This window comes from Tursiops truncatus, chromosome 17 (genome assembly GCF_011762595.2).
Source record: "Tursiops truncatus isolate mTurTru1 chromosome 17, mTurTru1.mat.Y, whole genome shotgun sequence".
NCBI lineage: Eukaryota > Metazoa > Chordata > Mammalia > Artiodactyla > Delphinidae > Tursiops > Tursiops truncatus.
This window is the reverse complement of record NC_047050.1, coordinates 58,359,651-58,385,519: the sequence shown is the minus strand read 5'-3', so window position 1 is coordinate 58,385,519 and position 25,869 is coordinate 58,359,651. Positions and strand designations below refer to the sequence as shown.

Genomic DNA, 25,869 nt, shown 5'->3' with positions numbered 1-25,869 from the left:
TTTTATCCTGGGATAAACCATATGGAAAAGAATATAAAAAAGAATGTATGTATGTGTATAACGGAGTCACCTTGCTCGACAGCAGAAATGAACACAACATTGTAAATCAACTATACTTCAGTAAAAAAAAATAAATTTAAAAAATTTAAAAAGTCTTTTTACCCAAGACTGGTTTAAAAAAATCAATATACAGTTCCCATCAGTATGGTAAATTACTTACAGTGATCGCAGTGCAAATGTCCGTTAACCCTTCTCTTCCTCAGCACAGGGAAGGGGCCTTTAATTTACTGCTGACATTCTGAATGTAGCCAAGGAAGTGACCAGGCTTGGCAGTGGGCTGCCTTCTCAGGTAGAAGTGAGAGGAGACTCATTGGTCCTGGAAGGTTTTGTACACATTCTCTCCAGCAAATAAAGCAATGGGTTGGCTGACCTCAGAGTCCTGTTCACTCTGGTACTGGTGATCTGCAGTCACCCTTAGGAAATCAGGCACTGGGTTGGGGGTTACCTAAGAAGATAGGTTTGCTCTGCACGTTAGGTTATAAAAAACGGAAGGCCTGTTCAGACTAGTCATCAACCACCCTTGGTCTCGTTTGCTGTTAATCTGGAACAGGCCGCACAGGGTGGAATCTCAGAACCTGAGGTCCATTCCAAAAGTGAGTTGAAACCCTGAAGGCAAGGTTGCCTGAATCCCTTTCCATTGCAAGTGGGAGGGACATGGGGGAGGAAAGGGTAAAAGTCAGATGTTGAAAGTGGCAACTTGTGAGTCAGATACGACCCATGTCTATGCTTTGTTTAGCTCTCATAATATGGGGGAAAAGGGCAAATTTTAAACTAGGAGGTTTTGTGAAACTTCTAGATTTTCCATTCTTAACTTAAAAATAGGAGCAGTGGCAACACTCAGCCTGTATTCTAGCATAGCAAAAATGGGTTGGAATTGCACATTTTAGGAAAAAACCAACAGCAAAATATCCCATCCACTGTCATCCACCAAGTCTCAGTTGTCCCTTAGATTGGTCCTCTTCACGCAGTTATGTTATCCTGGGTTTGTAACCTCAGGTGTAATTGGATAAGGAGGTGGCCCAGGTGCATCAGGACATACAGAAGTATGCAGTTGCACTTAAGGTGTATTCCACATTGTCTAATAATTAAAATACCAAAATTTGCCAATGATTCACTTTTTGAAAGTAAGTTACCGTGGGTTCTCATTATTCTTACTTGCCTACACCCTGATGGGCTTTCTTGACATGATGATAAGCAGGACAGTACAGCAGCTCAACTGAGAATTCCACATAAGCTTCGCTCTGTAAGTCAAGATTGTCTTGAGTACACGTGGTACAAATGAGCTCAACTCGCTCCCCGCCCCTCCCCCCCAATATTGACTTATATAAATGAGAAACCCAGGGGTATCTGACTTCAGGCAAGGCTGTTTTTAGGAAATCAAATAATATTTACCTTCCTCTCTCCCTCCCCCCCCCACCTCCCTCCTCTCACCGCCCCCCTTTCTCTTTCTCAGCTCTGCTTTCTCTGTTGGCTTAATTCTCTAGCAAATTCTCTCCATATGGTGGCAGAGACAGCCACTGACAGCCAGTCTAAGCTTATATTGCCCCTTGGGACATGCTCTAAGTAAGAAAGAAAGAGACCTTCCCTCTTAGAAACCATAGCAATTCTACTAAATTTTATTTGCCCTGTCTGGGTCACACACCCAGCATTAAGAAATTTGTTCCGTGCCTCCACTGAGTCAGGCTCTAGCTAGGTGGTTGGAAACATCCTTACATCGTGGGAGGAGGTGGGAGGGAATCCGAAAATAAAAGGTAAACATAATAAGAAAATTATGTAGTCCTTTAGAAATGAAAAGTCCTGTAGGAAAAGCCCCACCAGTTGGGGAAGGGCAGCCCTCCCTGCCAAAGGCAAAGCATGGCTCCTTTTACCAGAAATAGGCAGGGATGCAATGTAGGCAAAAAACGAGGCGTTCATAATCTACAAATGAGTGTTCTATGACGGTGAACATCATCTTGTGTGTCAGATGTGCTGCTTCAGGTTGGGCGGAAAAAGGAAAAAAAGACTAAAACTGGCTACCCTATAAGGTAGGCATCCCAAAATGGCATGTGAGACTCACATGATGTGCTCCATGCCCAGCCATGTCAAGCTTCTCAGAGTTCCCAAAGTGGACCATTGGGTTGTCATTTCCGTCTCTGCCGAAGCTGTTTCCTGTGCCTCCAGGGCCCTTCCCCCTCCTACTCACTCTCCTGACTTGTGTTTTATTTAATTTAAGGACCTCAGCTAAGTTAGGTGCCCCTCCTGTGGGCTCTGGAAGAATCTGTACTTGTCCCACTGGCGGGGAAGTTACCTTTCTCCTCCTGGTTCTTCATCGTGAAATGTGTTCAGTCCCTGGTACAGACCTAGACCTTGTGTGATGAAGGAAGGATGAATCTGTTCCACAGCTCCTCTCAAAGACCCCCCAGTCCCCTGTCACTCCTCACTGTGGGAAGACTGGAGGGTGGTGGCCATCACAGCCTTGTGCATCGTGAAGTTATGCCCGTGTTTGCACTGCTTGCCTTTAAGTCCTCGGAGACGGTGACCTTTTCTGGCTCTCATGCTCCCTACACGAGAACAGCAGAAGCCTGCTTGGGGGGCACGTCAGGCTATGGGAAGGGTTCCTGGGCAGCAGTTTAGAGAGGTGGTTAAAGAGCATGGCTTCTTCGTATATTTGTCTCCTAGATCTGCAGCTTACTAGGTATGTGACCTTTAGCTATGTTTAGTAGCTATTAATCCATTAGAGATAATAAAAGTGTCTTCACAGAATTGTTGAAAATGAGGTAATCCGTGTAAAGCTCTTAGAACAGTGTTTAACACTTAGTAATGGCCCGATCAATGTTTGCTATTATTATTGTGATGACGAGGAAGAAGGGGAGTAGAAGGAAGGAGGACGAAGCAGCCTCAGCCAGCCAAGAATGGTAGTGCCCCGACTGCATCATCATGGTGGTTCCAGTCTGCAAAGGGTGTGTGTTTGTATTGTGTCATTTGATTCTCACAGTCACAGGGACTGTTTCATAAAACAGTGTCATTGTCATTCCCATTGTAGACCTGAGGAGATTAAGACTCAGGTGTGATTTCCTGGGCATTTATCTCATGATCCCATGCTTTTGTGATTATGCGTCTCTCCTTATATCTCTGTTCCACAAATTCTGATTTTGGAGTCACGGTGAGATTGAAGAAACATGGGTTCAGGCTGTGGTACCCTGATGGTATGCCCAGCACCTGTCACTCTGTTCACTCTGTTGCTCTGGCCCAGCCAGGACTGGGGTGGAGCCAGGGGCATCTACCTGGTGTGTGACACAGACCTTTACCTGGGATCAGATTTGGAGCTAACCCTGTGCACAAATGGCTGTTTGTTTGGGGAACTGTACAGTGACCTCTATTTCCAGAAGAGAAGAGGCCCTGTAACTCGCACTCTTTGGGGAAAGTGGCATTCCCCAAGCACTTGCAGTGACACCAAGACTTTCCAGTAGGGTAGGAGCTGAAGTCACATCCTTTGCCCCCCGCTCCAGTTTACCCTGAAATTTCCTGTTGGGCCTTATGACATGTGGTCATTCATCTTGGAAAGCTGTGACAGGGCTTCTCTTACAATTCTCTGAACAGACTATGGAGGTCATCGGAACTAGAGACCACAAACCAGATTGGGCCTGAAAGTCAGAGGCACCTGCCTAGACCCAAGTCTTCCTTCCATTTCCTGTGTGGTTTTATACTTTCTCTGAGCCTCACTTCTCCGTGGAACACAATGAACCCTGAGCCATACTCAGAAATCTCAGGTTCCTTCCAACTTGTAACAGACTGAATAGTGGCCATTCAGAGATACAGGTCCTAATCCCTGGAACCTGTAAATGTTACCTTATAAAGAAAAAGGTCTTCGTAGATGTGATTAAAGATCTTCACAGGAGGAGATTTTCCAGGATTATTTAAGTGGGCCCTAAATCACATCACGTGTCCTCATAAGAGAGAGGCAGGATGAAATTTCCTACACAGAAGAGGAGAAGGTGATGTGAAGATAGAGGCAGAAATTAGAGTGATGTGGCCACAAGCAAAGGAATGCTGGCAGCCAGCAGAAGCTAGAAGTATCAAGGAACGAATTCTCTCCTACAGCCTCCAGAGGGGGCGTGGTCCTGCTGACATCTTGATTTCAGCCCAGTGACACCAATGTTAAACTCTGGCTTCTAGAACTATGAGGGGTAAATTTCTGTTGTTCGGAACCCCTGTATTTGTAACGTGTTAAGGCATCTGTGGGAAACTAATACACTGCACTCTAAGTCTGTTGTCAGTTACCTGTTCTCGCTGCCCGTCTGCTCAGCAAAGCTTATAGTCTCACTTGGTGCTTGTTCCAAAGCAGAACAAGACGCTTGTCTTTCTTTAAGCCTGTAGGAAAGTGAAGTGGTCATTTAGTCTCAAGTTCTCTATTCCGTTCAACTTGGCAGTTGTTCCTATGTTCGACACCAACAAAACGCTACCTCCTTCCCGTTACATTCAATTTCTCATTGTCGGTATTTTCCTGTCTGAGAGTCGGTGTCCAGTCAAGTCTCTTGAAGCAGAAAAGCCACTAATTTAACGACCTTGAGATCATCAGTAGTGAGTAAAGAAAACAACATTCATTTAGTGGTTCTAAGTATATCCGTTCAATAAATATTTCTTGTGCACCAGCACGTGGGCAGCAGTAGGGAACCTGTGACAGTGGAGAACCTGACAGGAAAGGTACTTATTCTTATGGAGCTGGCATTGTATTAGGCCACATGCAATAAAGCTTTTGTGTATATGCTCACGCTTCAATTGCAGCAAAATTCTTATTTCCAAGATTGCTAGCAGAGCGTCAGATCCATGTTTCTGCTGGGTGAAGCTCCTTTTGGAATATTCCCTGTCTTGGATTTCTACAAGGAGTCCTGGGAAACAGTTTTAGCACCCAAGACAACTGTTGGGGTTAAGCAATACAGACCTTAGGTCATAAGAGGTCCCTCTGATTTCTCTAAATTCCATTGCGGCATGCCTGTGCTCACCTTAGCCCAGTCAGCTCAGAGCTTTGGGATCTGAGGAGAGGATTGAACGAATGAAAACACTGTGGGGAGGAAAGAAGACTGTCGTAACTGTCCTCCTTTGTTTAATTCCGTACTTTTCATTACTTCTCTGCATCCCAGGCGCTCTCAAAAGAAAAAAAATAATAGCACTAATACTACCATGATTTCCTCCCTCTGGTACACCCGCTCTGGGAGCAGTGACTCAGCTTCCTGCCCTGAAAGGGTGCCCCCAGCCATTGGTGGCCCAGGTTGAAAGCCTGAGTCATCTCTGATGTCTGCCATTCTCTCATGCCCCACTTCTAGGTGTTGTAATTCAGAATTCTACTACTTCTCACTATGTCTTCACCTCCACCCTAGTGCAGGGCACCCTGGCTTCTTGTTTTGACTGCCCTGGCGGTGTTCTGACTCTTCCCATCACTGCTACACTTACTCTCCACCCCCAGTTCGTTCCCCACATACTGACCAGAGGGATTCTTTTCATACGTGAGATTATGCCCAAGTCATCCCTTGTTCAAAACTTTCCCCATTTAGAATAAAATCCAAAGTCTTCACCGAGGCCTAGGAGGCCCTGTATGATGTGGCCCCTGCCTTCTCTTGGGCCGCATTTCCTACATACTTATCTTGCCTACTTTGCCCTAGTCAACACTAGCCTTCCTGCCATTCCTCTCATTGCCTTGACACTTCTGTGTGTTCCAGGGTCACCTCTTCAGAGAGGCCTTTTCTCACCACCCGAACTACAACAGCACCGTCCTTCCAGTAGGGGTCCCTGTCTACCCCTATATATTGGTTTATTTGTTTGCTGTCTGCCTCTCACGCAAATGGTAAGCTCCACAAAGGCAGAAGATACTACTCATCTCTATCGCTGCAATACCCAGAGTAGGGTCAGGCATATGATGGTGCTCAGTAAATACTTAATAAAGGAAAGGAGTAGAAGGCCCGGCTATGATCAGTATGGAGGACTTTAAGCCTCTTCCAACTCCAACAATCTATGAGTCTGTGAAGGGCCCAGCAGCCTGGTCACCGAAATGCCATTTAGAACCAGTTTGGAGTATCAGGAAATTTAGTTGTTGCTTCTTTTTTTTTTGATTTTTTTTTTTTTTTCTTTTTTTGGCTGCACCCCGAGGCATGTGGGATCTTCCCTGACCAGGGACCGAACCGGCGCCCTCTGCAGTGGAAGCACAGAGTCTTAACCACTGGATCACCAGTCCCAGTGCTTCTTTTTTGAGATTGGGTTGACTTTTCTCTCCTTGATCCCTCCCTGTGTAGGCAGCTGACCGCAGAGGCAGGTGGTCATTCAAGACACTTGTGTGAGAAAACATAGGAATGTAAACGCCATAATAGCACTCCTCTATTTTCTGCCTACCATAGCAGCCTCCTCCATCTGCATGGTTACTGGACTCTAAAAAAAATCTTGGCTTTATCCCATAGTCTTGGTCTAACTGTTACTTACTCCCTAAGTCCCAGGTTAAATATCCTTTACTCCCTGACAGCTCCTTGATACCCAGACTAGTTTAGCTCACCCAGTTCTGGGCTCCCGTATTTGCTCTTTCTTAGGATTGACCCATCACATACCTGTAAACATTGATCATTAGCTGCCTTTCTTATCAGTCTGAAAGCTCCAGGAGTGACCCTGTCTTGTTCCTCATTATCCAAGCATGAATAACAAAGTGACAAGACACAGTGCTCAAAAAGTGTTTGTTGAATTAACAATTGGATTTTTATGATAAGCAACAAAAAGTTACAATATAAATTGAAAAAAAAAAGATGCAATTGATGATTGACTGCTTGTCACCACCCTGACCCACACTTGTTTGGACACTCTTTATTTTGTGGTCAGCAGGGGGTGGTGGGTCAGGAGATTGCTAGGACGGTTCCTCCTGTAAATGATCTAATGTTTCTGAAGAGTTTTCAGAACCACAGACTTAAATGGCTCTGTAGAAACCATCCAAGAAAGGCAGCAAATTTTGTTCATAAATTCCTCGCTGTACAGATGATGATCTTTTCTAGAAGTTGTTTTATCAGGAAACTCTTTTATATAATTTCCCTTAATCTTTCTCCTAAGACTCTATTTTCTTACTGCTGAAGATAGCACACCTAAAGGTGAAGTAGTAAGAATTAGAAAAAGCTCTCATGTTTTCAGTATTCTTTAACTTTTCTCAATTTTCCTATCAATGGAAATAATGAAAATAACAGCAAGAACATCTTTAGTCTCAGGGCTGAAACAACTTGAACAGTCAAGCCTATAAGAGGTGAATTGTTGATAGGTACAGTTGTTTGTACCACACAATGTGAAATGCACGAACTTTTTTAACTGGTAGAGTTTTGTTACTTGTACATTCAGAGCTGATGCTTTTAACCCAAGTAGGAGATAAAATTCTGATAGGGCTCATGTATCCACATTTTGATCAGTCAGATGCATTCATGGAACAGTTGAAGCTGGAGGTTCTTGGGGGAAGGCGACATCTTTGTTTCTTTGTCTGCAAAGAAACTGAACCATGCACACTGGAATAAAACCTCCCTTTGAGCACTAATGATGGACCAGCCAACCTCTCGGGACCAAAGCTCCCACGTATCTTACCAACACCTCAGCAACTCTGGCTGCTGAATGTCCCAGTTTGTAAAACCACAGCCCAAATAGTGAGGACCAGAAAAGGGAGGAGGAAGAGAATTAGATCATCTGAATTTCATGGGTTTTTGCAGTATTTATTGTTGAGTTGAGGGCCTATATAAAGAGCTAAATATCTGCTATTTGGAGACCAATTATCCACGTAAATGATACCCAAGTCCCACTCAGTGTTTTCTGAACATCACTTCAGGATCAAGGTCTGACAGCAGAATACTTGAAGGCGGGGCTGTCCCGGAAGCCTGGGACTCAGACTCAACACTCCTTAGCTCTGCCCCTTTGAGTATGCCAGTGCCCAGAAATTAGGAAAGGGATAGCAAAGGAAATCTGAAGCCATCAGTTGACTTTATATATATATATATTTTGTTTGTTTGTTTGTTTATTTGGCTGCGTCAGGTCTTAGTTGCAGCACACAGGATCTTCGTTGCGGATGGGACATCATTCATTGCTGCACGTGGGCTTCTCTCTAGTTGTGGTGCGTGGGCTCAGTAGTTGCAGCACACAGGCTTAGTTGCCCCACGGCATATGGGATCTCAGTTCCCCGACCAGGGATTGAACCCACATCCCCTGCATTGGAAGATGGATTCTTAACCACTGGATCACCAGGGAAGTCCCTCAGTTGACTTCTTAAAAACATGTTAAGTTCCAGCTGCAAGGCCAATTGCTGCTGTAACGAATTACCACAAACTTAGTGGCTTAAAACAGCACAAATTTATTATCTTACAGTTGTAGGGATGAGAAGTCCAAAGTGGGTCCTATGGGGCAAAAATCAAGGTAGAGCTGCATTCCTTCTGGAGGGTGTGGGAGAGAATCCAATTCCTTGTCTTTTCCACCTTGTAGAAGCCTGCCTTCCTTGGTTGTGGTTGCATCTCTCCAGTGTCTGCTTCCATGGACACATCTCTCCCCTCTTTGGCTCCCCTGTGTTGCTCTTTCACCTATAAGGACCCGTGTGATTAGATTGGACCCACCTGAGTAACGCCAGTACTCTCCCATCTCACGATCCTTAACGAAATCACATTAGCAGTGTCCCTTTTGTCATATAAGGTAAGAGACTCACAGGTTCCTGAGATGATGTGGACATCTTTGGCAGAAAGAGCATCATTCTGCCTGTCGCAGAAGACAGTCAGAACTACTTGAGTCTGTGTGTGTCCTATGCTTCCTTTCTCATGGCCATCATGATCTGCCCACTGTTGCCAAGCTACCTCAGGTTCCCCTTCCCCCACCTCTTTTTCCTCTTCCACATGCAAATTTTACTGAAGCTTCAGACTACCACCCACCTCCACAACTCCCTGCACTCACTTCCTTGCCAGGCACTGGTCCAGAGCCAAGTCGATATTGGTGCGGTTCTCATCAGTGCTGCCCATCAAATATATCTCTTCCCCCCTACCACCTTCCTGGCACGTGATAGAAGCACAGTTCAAGTGTGGACCCTTGGCGGGTGGGAAAGTTCATGTGATTAGTTCTGGCCAAAAATTTATAAATGACTCCAGGCTGAGCATTTCATTGATACTATGAGACCTTCCAACACCTCTCTTTTCCCTCTGGTACAGTGATCAACAATGTTCAAAATGGATGGACTTGCAGTCGACATGTAAAATAAGCAGGAAATAAACTTTGTCGTAGCCACTGATATTTTGGGCTTGCTTGTTACTGCAGCGTGGACCCTAACTTATCCTGACTGATGCATTTAGCAAAGCTGAAAGGGAGGTAAAAGAGAAGTATGCACAGCATGGGTTGCTCTTAACTGGTTCTCCCTGTTCACCTGTCTCTACTCAGAGGCCACATAGGCTTCCCTGTTCCTCAGATTAAAATGCCCATGAACCTCACCTTCTGGCTGTTGAGTTTATTTTTTGAGGAGGTAGAGAATTTAGTTCCTGAAGCATATATCGTAGTATACCCTGAGACTTACCATTGATCACTGGTGGACTCTGTCTTTTCGTCATCAATTAAAATGAAAAAAGACCTGCAGGTCTGGTGACTGGGGGTGTTGGAGGGAGAGTACAGGGCCGTGCTATTCTCTTTATTTCTTGTGCAGGTCAAGCACAGAGTAGAGAGAATTGGGGAATTTGATGGAAACCACAGTAGCAAGGGAAGCATGCAGACTGCCCCACCCCCCGCCACCACTCAGGAAAAGAAAGAGGTTGAAAGGAAACTATGCCAGGCTGCCCAGGGCCCAGGGTGTCTGTTCTGAGGGTACTCACACCGGAGGCTCCTTGTTTTTGCCCATGCTCAGCCCTGCTGGAATTTTTTCCTTAGGCCAGTGATTGGGTTCAGCGTAGCTCCCACCAACCAGGGGTGCAGCAGGGGAGGTGGGTGCCTGCCGATAAAACTGGACCTTCAAATGCATGTTTCACAGAAACATTATCGTAACCTGGTTAAACAGTGCCGGAGTTTATCTATAAGCACAGTTAGAGCATCTAAGTCTTCAGCTGGCTTATCAGTGACATGGGCTTTTATGGGTGAGCCTCAGAGCCCATCACCCAACAGAGAGCATTGTTTCTATGGAAACATGCAGTCTGTGACCCAAATACCCAGGTTAAAATGTTGCTGATTTATTTAACTCAATGTGTGAGTCAATTGGGGATTGCCAATATTAGATAAAAATTGAAGTTCTTTTTTTAAAGTTGTGGATTTTTTTCCATCCTGCCTATCCATTCCGTCAGCAGGCATAATGGAGGACCCTGTATTCTAAAGTGTCTGTGTTTAGATGGAAACTTCTGTTATGGCAGGATCAGCCCAGAGGAAGATGGAAATCCTTTTCCAGCCATTGTTCATTTGCTTTTCCTCTTATTTCTTGAAACCCTGCAGGGCGAGCCCTGCTGAGACTTACAGACAAAAAGCTTGAGCGAATGGGGATTGCCCAGGAGAACCTCCGGCAGCACATCTTACAACAGGTGCTCCAGCTGAAGGTGCGAGAAGAAGTCAGAAACCTACAGTTACTCACACAAGGTATCCTGTTGCTGCCTAGTGGGTGGATGGAAGGGGAGATGGGAGGAAAGAAACCCTTACCGTCGTGACAGAAGGGAGCCAGGGAAAAACTGGCTTGTTTTGTTTTGTTTTGTTTGCAGAATTTTCTTTCATTAAAAAAAAAGTATACAGATTTAAAGGCCACTTCCCTACTAAAACTGCTCTTTTTCTTAGCTCACTAGAGGGAAGGATGTACAGATAAGTAATGGATAAGCAAACAGAATTATCTGAGCTAAGTTCAAGGTCATCACATACAGCTATATAGGTTGTGCACTGCACAACCCCCAGAGTACCAGTTACATAGATCAGTATATGATTGCACCACCTAGAGTTGTACAGTGTGCAGCCTGCACAACTGTACAGTGCAGCCCCAGCTATTTTAGTCTGACTACCAGTTTTGAGGAGGCCTTGGAATTTGAGTGATTCCATAGTTCATATGGCCGTGGTATAAGTGGGATTTTTTTGTTGCGTTTTGCTTTACTTCGCTTTTCACTGAGAGAAAAACATTTTAGAGGTGTGTGTCTGTGTGTGTGTGTGTATATATATATATATGTATGTATATATAAATACATATATATGTTTACACACACTCTCTAGAAATTTTGAGAACCCTATTTATCATCTTAAAAATAGAATAGTTTTTTAAATAGACTGTAGGGAATTTAAAACTGCAGTATTACAACCATATAGTTCTAAACAAGAATCATTAATAATTTCAATATGTTGAAATCACTTAAAAGCCCTATAACTGGAAGTGACAGAATAAAGCTGGATCTTGAAGAAAACCTTAAGTTACACTATAAATTATATGTCTAGGTAAGATTTGGTTGCTGTCAACCTCCATTAACTATAACCCTTTATTTGTTTTATTTTAATGTCCATTGTACACCATTTTAAATGAAAGGATGATAAAATATATATTTTTGAGAGCCTTGGTTATTTTTCAATCTGCAGACTATTGTTAATTGCATGCATACTGATATTGGAGAAATCTGGATCAGCCAGATTTCATGTTATTGCATTTAGATTAACCAATTAATAGTCTATTTGCCTGGGGGAAGTAATGTACTGCCTGAAAGATGACTGTTCTAGAAGGATAAATATAGACTTCGAGTGATATGAAAATATATTGTTTACTTGATATACGTTGTTTGCATTGGTCTCCAGAGACTTCCAATGGTAAATTTACAGATACAGGTACACTGAGTGACTTAAACGTGAATCTGACGTACTGATACACTTTTAAGTTCTTTTAAGAAGTAAACAGAGATTCAAAGGTTTATCACAAGAATGTCCATTGCGGTGCTATTTATAAAACTGAAAAATTAGAAACAACCTAGATGTTCAGCAATATGGAGAGAATCAGATAATTCTATTTGAATTCAGAAGATACAATATAATATAGTCATTGGAATTATATCTTCGAGGAATATATGACAACATGGGAAAGTACTCAAGAAGTAATAGGAAGTAGGGGGGAAAAGGCCATGTATAAAATGTTATTTATAATATGAGCCCAATTTTGTAAAAAGAACATATTTTTATATGCACACAGAAAAGGGGATGCAAATGGTTTTGCCAGTATTTTGATAATGGTTCTCTTTGGGTGGTGAGATTGTGGGTGATTTTAACTGTTTTCTTTATATTTTTCTAAATTTTCCAAATCTTCTACTATAAATCCATATTACGGTTATAATCAGAAAATGCATTCACATTTTGTAAGCTTCAGTCACAAGCGTCGTTCTGCCCTGTTCTATTTAACGTCTGGGGTTTCCTCAGCTCTTTTGTTTTCCTCCCGTGGTGATATGTAGAATGAGAGCTGAACTCATCCCGTGCACCTTGGACTTTTTTTTTTTTCCCTCTGCTACTGTCAGCCTGCAGTGTGTTTGCTTTGCAAAATCATTTTCTACAACTTTCATTGCCCTAGATTCATAATATATAAGATTTTTCCTGAGATACTACTCAACTCTATTAAGCTAAATATATGTTTGTGTTTTGGGAAGATAATGCTAAGTTCAGCCTTTTCAATTCAGTTGTTGTCATTTTCTTTAGCTTTGAAAAGCTGTGGCTTTAGAACTCTTTCATTCCATTCCCTTTAGAAGAGATCACATTCTCTAGCTCTTGGATATTTTGTCTGCACTCATACTACCCTTTTTTATCGCTTGTCCTTTCCATGTTAATGTTCAAACTCATTTCATGTCAGACAGCTTTTGAAAATCTATTGCCTTATTGAAGTGATGGTTTCTTTTTAAAAAAAATGAAACAAAAATTGACGAGTCGTTGTTGTGACTGATAATAGAAGTTCTGAAGACAGCTGGAGTGGCCTTAAAATATTTGGGGTCTAGGTTTGCTATTATAAGAATTGTAGCTCCATTCCACCCAAGTGAACTGAATGGCTTAACATACATATCATATGGAAATGTACCAGGGGGGTGATATGTGATTTGGTATTGAATATTTGATTCCTCAATTCAGAAAATATTAATCAGTGGAAATAATATGCTAAATAAGTGCAAACAAGTGTCTTAGAATGTTACTTAGTTTTCAGAAATCCATGAGCTTTCCCCTTAAAGAGTGTAACTCACCTCTCCAGTCTCTAGAGATACATTTTCTTTCCCAGCTCACATAGGACTGTGACTCTGGTGTAATGCAATTAAATTTTTTTTGTTTTTAAGAAATGTTTTCCAACTAATACATTTAAATGAGGGTTGTTGCCTTCAAAGTAGCCAGTTTTTGAGGAAAGGGACTTATTTCACAAATGATTGTATTTCTTATGTGTTTCCTTCTTACTTTTGGAGGCAATTTCAGAGCTTTAACGGAATCGCAAAAGTTTAGGAAGAACCTAAGTGTCCATCGTTAGGAGACCAGCTAAATGAGTTATGGTACATCCAGGCACTGGAGTATACTTGGAAGTTATAAACGCAAGAATGAAGAATAGTAATGTGGAAGGATCTCTGAGATGCCAGGTGAAGTGGAAAAAACAAGGTGCAGAACAAGGTAGAGAGTATACTGCATTTGCAAATGAGACAGGGAGAAATAGTAATGTATATCTGCATGTTCTTTGTTTACATAAGAAAATGCTGATGCATAAGAAGCTAATACAAACTCTACCTATGGGACTGAGAAGAAGATGGATAGAGGACATCTGCTTTTTAAGTCACTTTGTGTCTTGAAATAGTGTGCATTAACTATTTAAAAGAGTAAAATGTTTTAAAAGAAATAAGGAGAAAGAATGAATTTTAGCATCAGACAGGCCTGAATTTTAAATCTCGGCCCCAACCCTTACTGCTGTGTTATTTCAGGGAAGTCACTTAATCTGTCTGTGTTCCAGTTTCCTGTTCTCTGAAAAGTGAGATCAGCAAATCTACTCCCCTCATAGGGATGCTGTAAGAGTTAAACGAGCTCAAATATATACATCACTCAGTGCAGTGTGACAGTAAGTACAGAACATAGTTAGCTATCAGTAATAGAAGCCACAAAATTAAATCAACCTCATTAATTTATATGAAAACTTTATTTTTATAATATCATTTATTGAGCAGTAATTCACAGAATATACAGTTTCCTCAAAGTATAAATTCAATGATTTTTAGTATTGTCACAGAGTCGTGCAACCATCACCACAATTAATTTTAAAACATTTTCATCACCCCCAAAAAGAAACCCGGTACCCATTAACAGTCATTCCCCATTTCCTCCCAAGGCCCCCCCAACCACCAGCCCTTAGAAACCACTAATCTACTTTCTGTCTGTTCACCTATTCTAGACATTTCCTATGAATGGAATCATTCAATATGTGGTATTTTGCAATTGGCTACTTTCACTTAGAATAATGGTTCTAAGGTTTACTCGTGTTGTAAGCATGTGTCAGTATTTCATTTCTTTTTATTGCCAAATTGTATTTCATCATATGAATGTACCACATTTTACTTATCCATTCATCAGTTGGACATTTGTATTGTTTCTGGATCTTGGTTATTATTCATAATGCTATTTTGAATGTACGTTTTTCTGTGGACCTGTTTTCATTTCTCTTGGTTATATACCTGGGCGTGGAATTACTGAGTCATATGGTAACTCCCAGTGTAAGTTACAGGAGCTGCCAGACAGTTTTACATGGCAGCTGTACCATTTTATATTCCCACAAGCAGTGTATGAGGGTCTCAATTTCTCCACATCCTTGCCAACACTTGTTATTGTCTGTCTTTTTTATTATAACCATTCTAATATGTGTAAAGTGGTATGTCGCTGTGATTTTGATTTTCATTTCCCTGATGGCTAATGATGTTTAACACCTTTTCAAGTGCTTATTGACCATTGTGTATCTTCTGTGGGTAAACATCTGTTCAGATCCTTTACTCATTTTTTAATTGGGTTATTCGTTTTTTCCAATCTTTATCTTGGACCCACTGTGTTTCTCTGTGCTTGATTACCCACTTTATTTATAAGATCTAAAGCTAAATATCAGGCTGCCATTTCCAAAGAGGAACCCCATCCTCAAAGGATGAAGTCTTATTTATCCCCACTAGAGGTGTTCAGAAGAACCTACCACAAACTTGGAAATCAACTCCAAAATGAAACAAATGAACTCTGAAGATCTCCTCTCAAGGAAACAACATTCTTTTGGTTGTAGAAATGATACACACATCAAATCAGTTACCTCAGTTTGTAACCAGACCTCCAAATTAGTTACACCCATCTGAAAGCTCATTCTACTGTGTTTCTAGAAGAAATAAGCTAATAGATAATTAAGGGTAATTTTCCAACTTTTAATTGATGTTTTAAAACTTGTCTTAAACTTTTCATTCTACACCAGTCATTGTCACTCAGTTGCCAGGAGCCCAATGACAGTAATACGGCCAAGGTAGTCACAAATGGGCTAGGAGAGCTCTAGCCAGCCCCTATGGGTTATCTGAACACAGGGAAGGTGAAGTCTCTGCCCTCCTTTTTCTTGCTCTCCTCCTTCTGGATACCGACCAAAGGCAAAAACTATAAGGTGTTTAAAAAAATGTATATGGTGGATTCATAGTAAATGCATCCGTTTATAGGCACTGTCAATGAATCATGACAAAAATTCCTGAAACAGCTCATTATCTAAAGCCAGAACTCTCCTTCAGCTAAAATGCTGGCCTCTGATTTCCCTGCCTTTATTCACAGTGGCCCTGTAACTACCTGACATTTGCAAGCAACATAATCAGTGTTTAGCCCTGCTTTACTGTCGTTCCCTTTGGTGCCTTTGAGGCAGTTCTTCCATCATTCAGCCTTTTGGTCTTCTGTGTCCTGTCTGTGGAGTGGCCGGGGTGTCCATCCGGTGGTCTTACTTGCTTGCACATTCCTGCAGGAAACTCAGCTGTCTTTTGGGAAATGCAGTACAGAGCTGGAAACGTCATTATTATACTTTCCTTCTGCTCAGTCCATGAGAGACAGGGGGGAAAGGTGCCTTATGTAACACACAGAAGTGGTGCAAATTATTTTGGCGTCTGTCAAATTAATCCATAATCAAGCATGTGCGGGGCATCCTTACCTCTTTAATACTGGATATTTCTAGGAAGAAAAACACCCAGGGATACTGAAAGCTATTTCTCATAGCTAATGAGTATAATAAAATGTTTACTGTATGCAAAGCAGTGCACTAATTGTCACATCAACTCCTGACATTTACCCTACCATAATCAGTACTGTTGTTAGCCTCAATTTACATATGGGGAAACTGAGGATGGAGAATTTAATTAACAGACCCAATATCAGACAACTAGTCAAAAAGCATAGTACAGGTCTGTCTGACTTCACAGCAAACTTTTATCCATTACACTTCATCACCTCTGCTCTGTCAACTGAGTAATTCCTATTTCATAGCAACGATGTGATGATTACACGAGATTTTATGTGGAAACTATATAGCATAGTTCATGGCATACTCTGTGGAAGTGGGTTGGCAGACTTATTCTATAAAAAGCTAGATAGTAAGTATTTCAGTCTTTGTAGGCCGTAGAGTGTCTGTTGTAACCACCACATCATGGGAGAACAACCACAATCTTAAATGAATTGGCATAGTAGTGTACCAATAAAACTTTATTTACAAACACAATTTCTAGTCCATAGTTTGTGGACTCTTGCTTCACAGGGTCAGAAATGTAAACTTTTTGTCATCATCGTCAAGATTATTGTTTTATTCTTAGTATCTTCCCTTTTGAGCTGTATACTTTTCCCTCAACCCCAGGGACACTATAGTATGGAACCACTCCTGGGGCGTCGTTTTCAGTGTCTTTCTTGGCTACAAATGCATGGATAGTGTAAAAATGTAATAGTAACTCTGAGGGTTGGGTAAAGGTAAGCAATAGAAAACAATGTTCCAACTGGAGGGTAAGGCAAACAAAGATAGTAAAGGCTGCCATCTTCAAAGGCCTTTTTTTTTTTTTTTTTTTTTTTTGTGGTACGCGGGCCTCTCACTGTTGTGGCCTCTCCCATTGCGGAGCGCAGGCACCGGACGCGCAGGCTCAGCGACCATGGCTCACGGGCCCAGCCGCTCCGTGGCACGTGGGATCTTCCCGGACCGGGGCACGAACCCATGTCCCCTGCATCGGCAGGCAGACTCTCAACCACTGCGCCACCAGGGAAGCCCGGCCTTTTTAAATTCGTGCCTGCAAACTGAAAAAAAGAAGAGTATGATTGTTTACCAAGGCCAGTTATAGCTCATTAAACATTAGTGTTTCCCGAAGGGCTGTTTCCACATTGTCCAAATATATGTGTCAAATTTTAGTTGAGAATTACATGACCAGATGGACTTTTCCAAAGCTCCACGACACAAATTAGAAACACTATTTTCTAATCCAAGAAGGCTTTTCAGAACCATGTGTACAGATTGAGTATTTTAGTCCAGTCACCCTCACAATGATACTTCAGCAACTGAAGTAGGCCATCTGAATTGAAATAGGCCATCTGGTCCACCACCTTGCTTAAAGAAGGAAGTCTTTGTAGAACACAGCAATAGACTCTTTGAGAAAGTTTCCAATCTCACTTTACAGTTTTGGGCACCAAGACCCAAAGAAGGTTAGAGGATAGTCTGTGGTTACACAGCTAGTCAGTGGCATAACTGAAGCTAGATCCCAGTCTCTTAATTCCCAGGCTGGTATTCTTTTTTCTCATTGTTTTTATTAAGGTATAATTTACATACAGTAAAATTCATTATTTTTAGTGTACAGTTCTGCAAGTTTTAACAAATGCATACAGTTGTATAACCACCACCACGGTCAAGATATAACAGTTCCATAACTCCAAAAAATACTCTCCCTGGTACCCTTTGTTGTCAACCCCCCTCATTACCTCCAGCCTCTGGAAGCCACCGATATATTTTCTGTTCCTTTAGTTTTGCCTTTTCCAGAATGTCATATAAAGGGAATCACGAAGTCTGGCTGCTTTCACTTGCTATGATGCATTGAGACTTACCAAAGCTGAGTATGTCACTTGTTCATTCATGCTCACTGTTTAGTATTGAATTGGTTTGATATACCACACTTTATCCGTTCCCCAGTTGAAGGACATCTGGGTTGTTTCCAATTTTGGCAACTACTAATAACACTACTAGAAGCATTCACATACAGGTTTTGTATAAACATCAGTTTTCATTCATTAGCTAAGTACCTAGAAGTGGGATTGCTGGGATGAATCATAAGTATACATTAAACTTCATAAGAAACTGCCAGGCCAGTATTCTTAGGATGATAAAAATAGAAGAACAGCATTATGGAGACTTTCTGAAAATCACTGCATCTTTGCAGCTGTCCTACCTAGCACTTCTTAGAGCCACCATTATTTTAAGAGGGCCCTGCTTTCCTGGGAGTTTCTAATAAATTGTCTCAAGGTAAGTTTAGGTCAAGTGTGTTTACAGTTCACTCATTAATTCAATTTAAAAATTCTGGCATCAGTGTACAGGCAGTAGGATATGGTTTTCCCCAATTGTCAATGAGAAATGCTTCCTTTGTCTCTTTTCTGAGGAAGAAAATCTAATAATATTTGCAGCTCCTGGGAGAGAAAACATGAGCCAGTCAGATTCCCTCTTATGAGTTCATTAGGTATGTCTGATGGCCCTTTCTAGTATCTCTCAAATTACACTATTTAATTTCCAGGCTTCTCCTCATCTTTTATTCAGCTGTGCCACTGGTGTTACAAATCTGATGCTCACATATCAGTTCTCTTCATACTTGGCTTTTCTGCTTCATCGTTGGATAGCCTTAAGCTTTTCCTCCTTGGTGTTCATCTCTTCCATGAGCGTGGTCATGACTCTCTTGGTTCTCCCCTTCTGTCTCTAGTGGCTCCTCCTCGGGCAGGTGGCTTGCCGCCTTCCTCTACGACTCCCCACATGTTGATGCCCCCTGGGGATGAGTCCTCTCAGCTCTTCTCATTTTGCATGCTCTCTGAAGAGTCTCACCCATTCCCATCGCTTTAACCATCCCCTACTTCAAAGTTACTTTCAAATACATCTTAGCCCTCTATGAAGCTTAAAAGATGTGAACCTCAATATTCCACTGACATCTCAAATTTAAAATATCCAAAGTCAACCCCATCGTCTTTCTCACCATCTCCCCAGCCAATTCTTCTCCCTGTGTTACTTCTCAAGGTTATTAATGCCTTCCTCATACCATCACCTAAATGAAGAGGGCTTAGAGTCACCCCTTTCCCCACCTACTCATGTGTAATCAGTGACCAAACCCTCTGAATTCTGCTCGTAAAAGGACTTTCCAGTCATTCCCCATCTCATCCCCATCCTTGCCACTGTGTTAAATCATCCCTCTTTGGCTCCTTCCCAGGCCATTAGAATAACCTACTAGTTATTATTTGATCTCCAGTTATTATTTGATCTCTACTAGTTATTATTTGATCTCCAGTCTCTGCCCTGCCCCATTCACTCTCCTTTAATTAACTTCCCACTTCTATCGCCAGAGTTAATTTAAATATATTTCTGACAACGTTATTTCCCTCCTAAAAGCATTTGATGGCTCCCAGTTGCCTACGGAATACAATCCAAATGCTTTAGCATTCCATAGAAATCCATTTTAAGGCATTTCATAGATGTATTCACTTTGGGCAAGTTACTTGTCGGAGATTAAGTTTCCTTAGTTGTAAAAATGGAGATAGGATCTATTTCACGGAGCTGTTATGAGTACGGTATAATAAAACTCATGAAAGGACCAAGCTTTGGTGAGATACAACCTCTTCTGAGAAGCCTTACCTTATCTCTCAGGCAGAACCAATCATTCCCTCTTGTTCATCACTAAGCACTTTGTTCACACTAATAGTCTATTCATTACACAGTGTCTGTTGAGTATCTATTTGTTCTTCCATCCAGTGAGCAACAGGCTCTGTGGTAGGTACTAGGGATAAAAAGGAACACCCAGTCTAGCAGTAGGGATAGGATATCAATGCCGTGGTAGAGATGCATAGGTGTAGAGTGGTGGCACAGAACTGGAACTTAACCTCATCTGGGAATTGGGGGAAACTGGGAAGGAAAACTTGCCAACGGTGTAGCTCATGAACTAGATCTTGAGGGATAAAAGTTTTGACAGATGGACATGAGCTGGCATGAGGCAGGAGGAGAAGCTTGTCCAAGAGCATGGGGGCATGCAGTCTCTTTGTCTCCCCTGCAGATCATGGGCAACCACAGTTGTCTTCTGATTTTGCTGTGCTCTCCTACCTCCTAGTACAGTGTCGCACAGAGAGTGGATCCTCTGTTTAAATGTATTTTGCTGATTTCAGTGTAATGGTTGCCCTTTTCTCTTATTTACCAGCTCTATTTCATTTTCAACATCATCTTCTCAAAACAGTGCATGCAGTATAAATTTTAAATGGATTTGTAATGTACGAGAGAGACTACAAAGCCATTTTGCGTTATCCATGAGCAGAATTGCCAAAAGTATCTTTTATTCCTTTGTGATCTTTTTGTATTGACTAGTAAAAACAATGGCAGTGGCTCTTAAATGTGTAAACCTTTGGCAAGGGCTCTTAAATATATAAGCCACCCCACCTACCTTGAGTTGTTTGGCCTAATATTTTGAAGTCTTCAGTGTTCTGCTGAGTGACACTGTCAAGTGACTGTAGAATGAACCTTTTCTCCTAAAACCCAGTTAATTGCCCAGGGGTTCATGATGGGTGAGGATGTTGGATTCATAATTTTATAGGATTGTGTGCAAATTATTCTTCTGTCACTGGGGTATTTCACTGACACTTTTTCACTCAGCGTTATTTGATTATGTCCTTTCCCAGTTGCCTCCAAGACAGCATTTCTTCAACCTGCTACCTTCTTGGGCTTTACCCACAATACATTTCCAAGTCTTCACACCCTGTTACACAGATTTTGCGGCTAGGAATATTTCTAATTTTATCAGGTCTTTGAGCCTTCAGAAGAATTCTCCTTGGTATGAGCTTTATATGTAAAGACTTAGGTCTTTAAAGATAAAGCTCGTAAACACAGACTTCTTTGGGGGAGTATTAAGCTCACACATCAGTTCATTAGTAGGAGTTAGCATTGTGACAGGTACACCCTAGCTAGCATCCTTTCCTATTTCATTTTCATTCTGGAGTCCATTGTGGCCAGTTCATTCAAGAAGGTGTTTTGTTTGAAATGAGGCTTGAAGTGAACCCTTGCCTTTAATCTGTTGCAGTCTTCATGGCTGAGAAATAGTCTGCTTATTCCGAGTACCGCGATGGTCCCTCTAACTAGCGTATGGTAGAAGTGTTCACGCATCTTTCTAATTTGGACATGCTCTATCAGGAATTAGCCTTGTCATTACTTCTTCACAACTCAATGTTTTATGGCATCTTTTACATGGTGAAGAGTTCCTGTAAGGGCACCACAAAGACTCCAAATGCTTCACGTCAGCCTCTGCAGAAATCACCCACCTTGAAATTCTTTACCATTGTTGCATTTTCATTAAATGTAGTAAATGAAATTAAAAATATATTTGAGGGAATTCCCTGGCTGTCCAGTGGTTAGGACTCCACAATTTCACTGCCGAGGGCCTAGGTTCAATCCCTGGTTGAGGAACAAAGATCCCACAAGCCATGTGGCACAGCCAAAAAATATGTATATATTTGATGTTTCTTGTTTGGACAATTCAAGATGGCCATGAAATTGCATTGTTATGTCACCTTGTGGCTTGACCGTGGATTTGGAGAATCTTCAGTGACTGATATTGCACTGAAGAAAGATGATATATGGGTTTTCCACAACTGACATTGGTTCATTTCTTTGGGGTATGTTTAGACCCTGAAATCTTGGCTCTGTGGTATTCAAATCTCCTATGGGCCTTTCAAAAGGCTGTTGTAGTAAGGCAATGGCATGTGGACCTGATGAGAGAAAACCAAAGCCATTTTCAAGGATGCAGTGAGCTGTTTCGGCTTTTCTAAGAAGAAATAGAGAAATGTGCCATCTGTGTGCTTTAGAATTTCTGTCCTTAAGATCGTACATGGTCTACTTTCTATGTGGCTTTTTTCTTTGGAGCCACTAATTCTCGGTGCCTGGAGTAAAGTTCTACATAGTGTAGATGTTCAAGGTCCTCCTTGCATCCAGGTTTCTACGTGCCAATTCTAGAAGGCCCTGTACTATGAATGGCCCAGCCAAGAATTAAAATCTTCAGTTCATCTCGGAAATAACCCCTCCATTCTTCATATCCCTTTTTTGTTCCTTTATCCCTCTATAGTAGCAATAATCATTCAGTAAGTCATCTAAAAAATGTTTACTGAGATTTTACCAGGTACCCAGCAGTATATGCTGCGTGTTAGGGATACGGGGATGAATGTGACATTCCTTGACTTTGAAGTCAAGTGAAAGAGACATGAGGAGTAACAGAGGTAAATGTAGAATTCTAGAATCATGTAGGGAGGTCACCTGATTTAGAAGGAATGTTTTTTTAAGGGACCTCCATACTGTTCTCCATAGTGGCGGTATCAATTTACATTCCCACCAACAGTGCAAGAGGGTTCCCTTTTCTCCACACCCTCTCCAGCATTTATTATTTGTAGATTTTTTGTTGCTGGCCATTCTGACTGGTGTGAGGTGATACCTCATGGTAGTTTTGATTTGCATTTCTCTAATGATTAGTGATGTTGAGCATCCTTTCATGTATAGCTGATTCACTTTGTTAGACAGCAGAAACTAACGCAACATTGTAAAGCAACGATACTCCAAAAAAGATGTTTAAAAAAAAAAAACGAAGGAATGTATCAGGAAAGTTTCCAAGAGTAAGTGACCTCTGAACTAGGCTAGGTGCTATAGTTAGCAGGGTGTGTTTATTTTCTCTTTAATCATAGAGCAAATATAAAATCGCCAAGATGATAAAAGATTTGGAGAGGTATGCCATGCCATTAAAGTATATTTACTAACAAATCATAGATTTACTACTGAGTGCCTGCCATGTGTCCACCTTTACCGGATGTTTGTGAAATTCAGTAAGCAAGACAGACCTGGTTCTCACGTACATGGATTTTGTGTTTTAGTGGGGAAGGCACTCATCAAAGAAAGAATCATAGTAACATGATGAGTGATGTGAAAGGGGATGCTAATTACACTTTGGGGCGTGAGTAAGCAGAGGGAATTCCCTGATTCTGAGGGATCAGGAAAACCTCCCTCAGGAAGCTGAGATCTAAAAGAGGAAGAGGCATTAACTAGGGCAAGTGGGGCTTGGGAAGATGTCCCGGTGGGAGGGAACAACCTGTTCTCAGGTCAAGGTTGAGAAGGAAGCTTGGTGCGTTCCAGGAACACGAGGATGGCTGGTATGATTAGAGGGTGGGGAGTGAGTAAGAAGGGAAGCAAGCCAGCAGGAAGTGAGGCTGGAAGGGGACCCAGTGGTGATATGAATGCCTTGTTTGTTTGCTCTCCTTAAGGGCTTTAGAGACAGTGGGGAGATACTGAAGAATTGGGGACCAGACACTATCCTGATCAGATTTTTGTATCAAAAGAAGAGAAGATGCACTGGGGAAGGAAAAATGGGGCCAGACCTCCAGTCAGGAAGTTGCTGCATTAATCTGTGCAGAAGATGATGACAACCTGAGTGAGGGTGGTGGCAGTTGGGGATGGAGAGAAGTCAACTCAAGAGCCCAGGCGACCTGGGATGGTAGATCGAGACCCAGTGAATGAGAGGGTTGTAAACTAGCACCCTTCCCTCCTCTGCACCACAGTCTGCCCCCTCAAATCCATGACCCCCCCTGCAGCAGAATTTTCGGGGCATGCTTCTTCAAAATGTAGATTTCTGGACCTTACCTTGGAACTGTCAAGTTAGGCTCTCGAGCCCAGGCGTCAGTATTTTAAACAGCTTCATCTCTTACGCTTATGAAAGCTTGAGGGCCATGGCCCAGCACTGTGTAGATTCAGCACACACAGTACACCAGGTACTCATCCCTCTTGTAGCATCAGAGTAAAACTCCCTTTGGGCTTAATGAGTTTGCTTGTCGTAACCATGTGAACTCAGACGGAGGCTTCAGCCCTTGGAGTGCATAAGGGTATCTCATCTTAAAGCCCAAAATGGAATGGAGCCCACGTGGCCCTTTATCTGCAGTTCTCAGGAGACAACACCACTGAAATCCCGCATCTACAATTCCCCAGGTGAAATGAAACAAGTTCTCCTGGGCAGTCAATCCCACAGGGCCACAAAGAAGGTACTTTACACAGAGCCTCCACTATTTCCTGCACGTAGCAGGTATCAGGGCAGAGCTGTCACGGCAGGACCTCCAGTAAAGCTAGAAGAGGGGAGGAGAGACAGAAGAGTACTTGCTTCAGCTCCACCAAGAACAGTTTAGGTGTTCATATTGGAAATCATGGAGGGTTCATCGTTTGGCAGCCATCTTCAAAATCATTAATACCTAATATTAGTGTTAGATGCTGTTTTTATTTCTGTACAGAGGCACAGGTATCACAAAGGGGAACCTTGGAGCTAATAGTGATTGTGCACCTATTTGCACATTTGGCATTTTAAATTCCATATTTAGTCCATACAGTAATTTTGCAAGGTAAAGATCATGAACCCCATTCTACAGATAAAGAAACTGAGGCCCAGAGAGCTGCAGTGCCACACAATTAAAAAGTGGGTGCACAGGGTTCTTCAGAGAAGCATAACCAATAGGAGATAGATATATAATATTGTATAGGAGGTATATATATAAGCAGGGGCGGGGGGGGGGGGAGAGAGAGATGGATTGACGATTGATTGATTGACTGACTGACTGAATATAAGGAATTGGCTCACATGATTACGGGGGCTAAGAAGTCCCAAGATTTGCAGCCAACAAGCCGGAGACCCAGGAGAGCCAATGATACAGTTCCAATCTAGAAACTGGCAGGCTGAACACCCAAGAACAAGTGTTTCTGTTCAAGTCCAAAAGCAGGGAAAAAACCCAATGTCCCAGCTCAAGGCAGTCAGGCAGGAGAGGTTCCCTTTTCCTTGAGGGAGGATCAGCCTTTTTGTTCTGTGCAAGCCTTTGACTGGTTGAGGCCCACCCACACTGGGGAGGGCAGTCTGCTTTACTCGTCTACCTATTCAAATGTTAATCTCGTCCAAGAAACACCCTCAGAGACACACTGAAAATAACATTTGCCAAATATCTGAGCACCCCATGGCTCAGTCAGGTTGACACATAAAATTAATCACCACAGTGGGTAAGATAACTAGTTGTCTTCAAAACCAATGCGCTTTCTTTCCAGCCTACCTGCCTGCTGTGCAGTATCTCTTCTTTCAAAGATGCAATTTTTTCTTGTATAAAAAACTCCTGATGCCGATGCATTTTTAAATGTTAACACTTGAGCCTGTTCAAATAAAAGATTTCTCTTAATAGCTTGCTCATGGCACATGGTTATCACTGCCCATCCCGCATTTTCAATTAGTTGGGGCTGCTAGGAATGGGAGGTGTGTGGTTCCACTGGGCCGCCTCCTGAGTACCTGAGATTTGGGGGCACTAAGAAATCAAATTTGTTTATCTCCCAACTTGACATCATAATGAAGCAGAGATGCCAGCCCAGCATTTCCTGATGCCCCCAAATATCCTGAGTAATCTTAATCTTGTTAGATCAATGACGTGAAATTTCGCTAGTTGCCATTTTAATTGATCTAATTGAAATTGATTTGGCATAAATGAGTGCACAGAAAATTATTAACAGTGACCTCAAAGGTTTCAAGTGTCTGCTATGTAAGACGTGATGGGGCTTTGATTTACACATCTGAAGGCTCACTC

The 25,869-nt window shown here is 42.1% G+C and overlaps 1 protein-coding gene across 3 annotated transcripts in view; it reads left to right on the top strand.

The window, feature by feature from the left end:
* The window catches only part of SAMD12 (sterile alpha motif domain containing 12), a 416,177-nt gene that overhangs the window by 225,357 nt on the left and 164,951 nt on the right, over window positions 1-25,869 (top strand). For all 3 annotated transcript variants that reach the window (XM_019932092.3, XM_073794679.1, XM_073794680.1), the window contains exon 4: window positions 10,492-10,632. In XM_019932092.3, coding sequence (XP_019787651.1) covers window positions 10,492-10,632 — 141 coding nt within the window. The remainder of the gene's footprint in view (window positions 1-10,491; window positions 10,633-25,869) is intronic.